At 69.7% G+C, this 663-nt stretch overlaps 1 protein-coding gene across 1 annotated transcript in view; it reads right to left on the reverse strand.

Moving 5' to 3' along the window:
* COL7A1 (collagen type VII alpha 1) overlaps nucleotides 1-663 on the reverse strand; it is a 60,839-nt gene that overhangs the window by 51,985 nt on the left and 8,191 nt on the right. Inside the window, 3 exon segments of the mRNA XM_015568266.1 lie at nucleotides 2-126; nucleotides 204-330; nucleotides 572-663. The exon segment at nucleotides 572-663 is cut by the window's right edge and continues 22 nt beyond it. Of these exon segments, the coding sequence (XP_015423752.1) occupies nucleotides 2-126; nucleotides 204-330; nucleotides 572-663 (344 nt within the window).

Consider the following 663-nt stretch of genomic DNA (forward strand, 5'->3'; position numbering starts at 1 on the left):
CGGAGTGGAAGACATCGCCTCTCAGGGGCTCGTCCACTAACAGAACCATCACCCCCGGCGCCTGCCCGCGGCGTCCGGGAGCATCTGGTGCCAACAGGTATCTCTGGGCGGAGGCCACGGCTGCGCCTGGAGAAAGGACGCGTCAGAACCCGGGAGCCGAGCTCCCGACGGGAGCCCACAACCCCCTCCACTGCAGCCTGTACCCAGGTTGTTCCCACTGGGGTCCAGGTAGGGGATGTCGCGGATCCTCTGCAGGACGACGCCGAGGTCATGGGAGCCGTTCAGCGGGAACAGCGGGGAGGCCTGGTGACTGTAGGACAGGAGGCCCACCTGGGGGAGGGGACACAGAGCCTGGATGGGGGGCCCAGAGCCCGAGGGCAGACTCAGCCTGAACCAGCAGGGGCAGCAGTGATGGCAGGAGAGGGCACCGAGCAGCAGGTCAGACCTGGAGCCTGGGGAAGGGCTGGGAGGGACCCTGGGCCCGCGGTAGGTGGGGACAGGGTAGCTGGTGCGGAGCCCAGGGCTGGGGACAGCGGGACAGGCCGGGGTCGGGCTGCCTCTGGGGCCAAACCTGGACCGCCTGTGGCCCGAGAGGCCCAAGCGCGGACACCAGACGCTCCAGGGCTGTCCTCACGGCTGCTGAGCGATGGGCACTGGCCCGGG

The sequence above is a fragment of the Myotis davidii genome, unplaced genomic scaffold (assembly GCF_000327345.1).
Source record: "Myotis davidii unplaced genomic scaffold, ASM32734v1 scaffold663, whole genome shotgun sequence".
In the NCBI taxonomy this organism is placed as follows: domain Eukaryota; kingdom Metazoa; phylum Chordata; class Mammalia; order Chiroptera; family Vespertilionidae; genus Myotis; species Myotis davidii.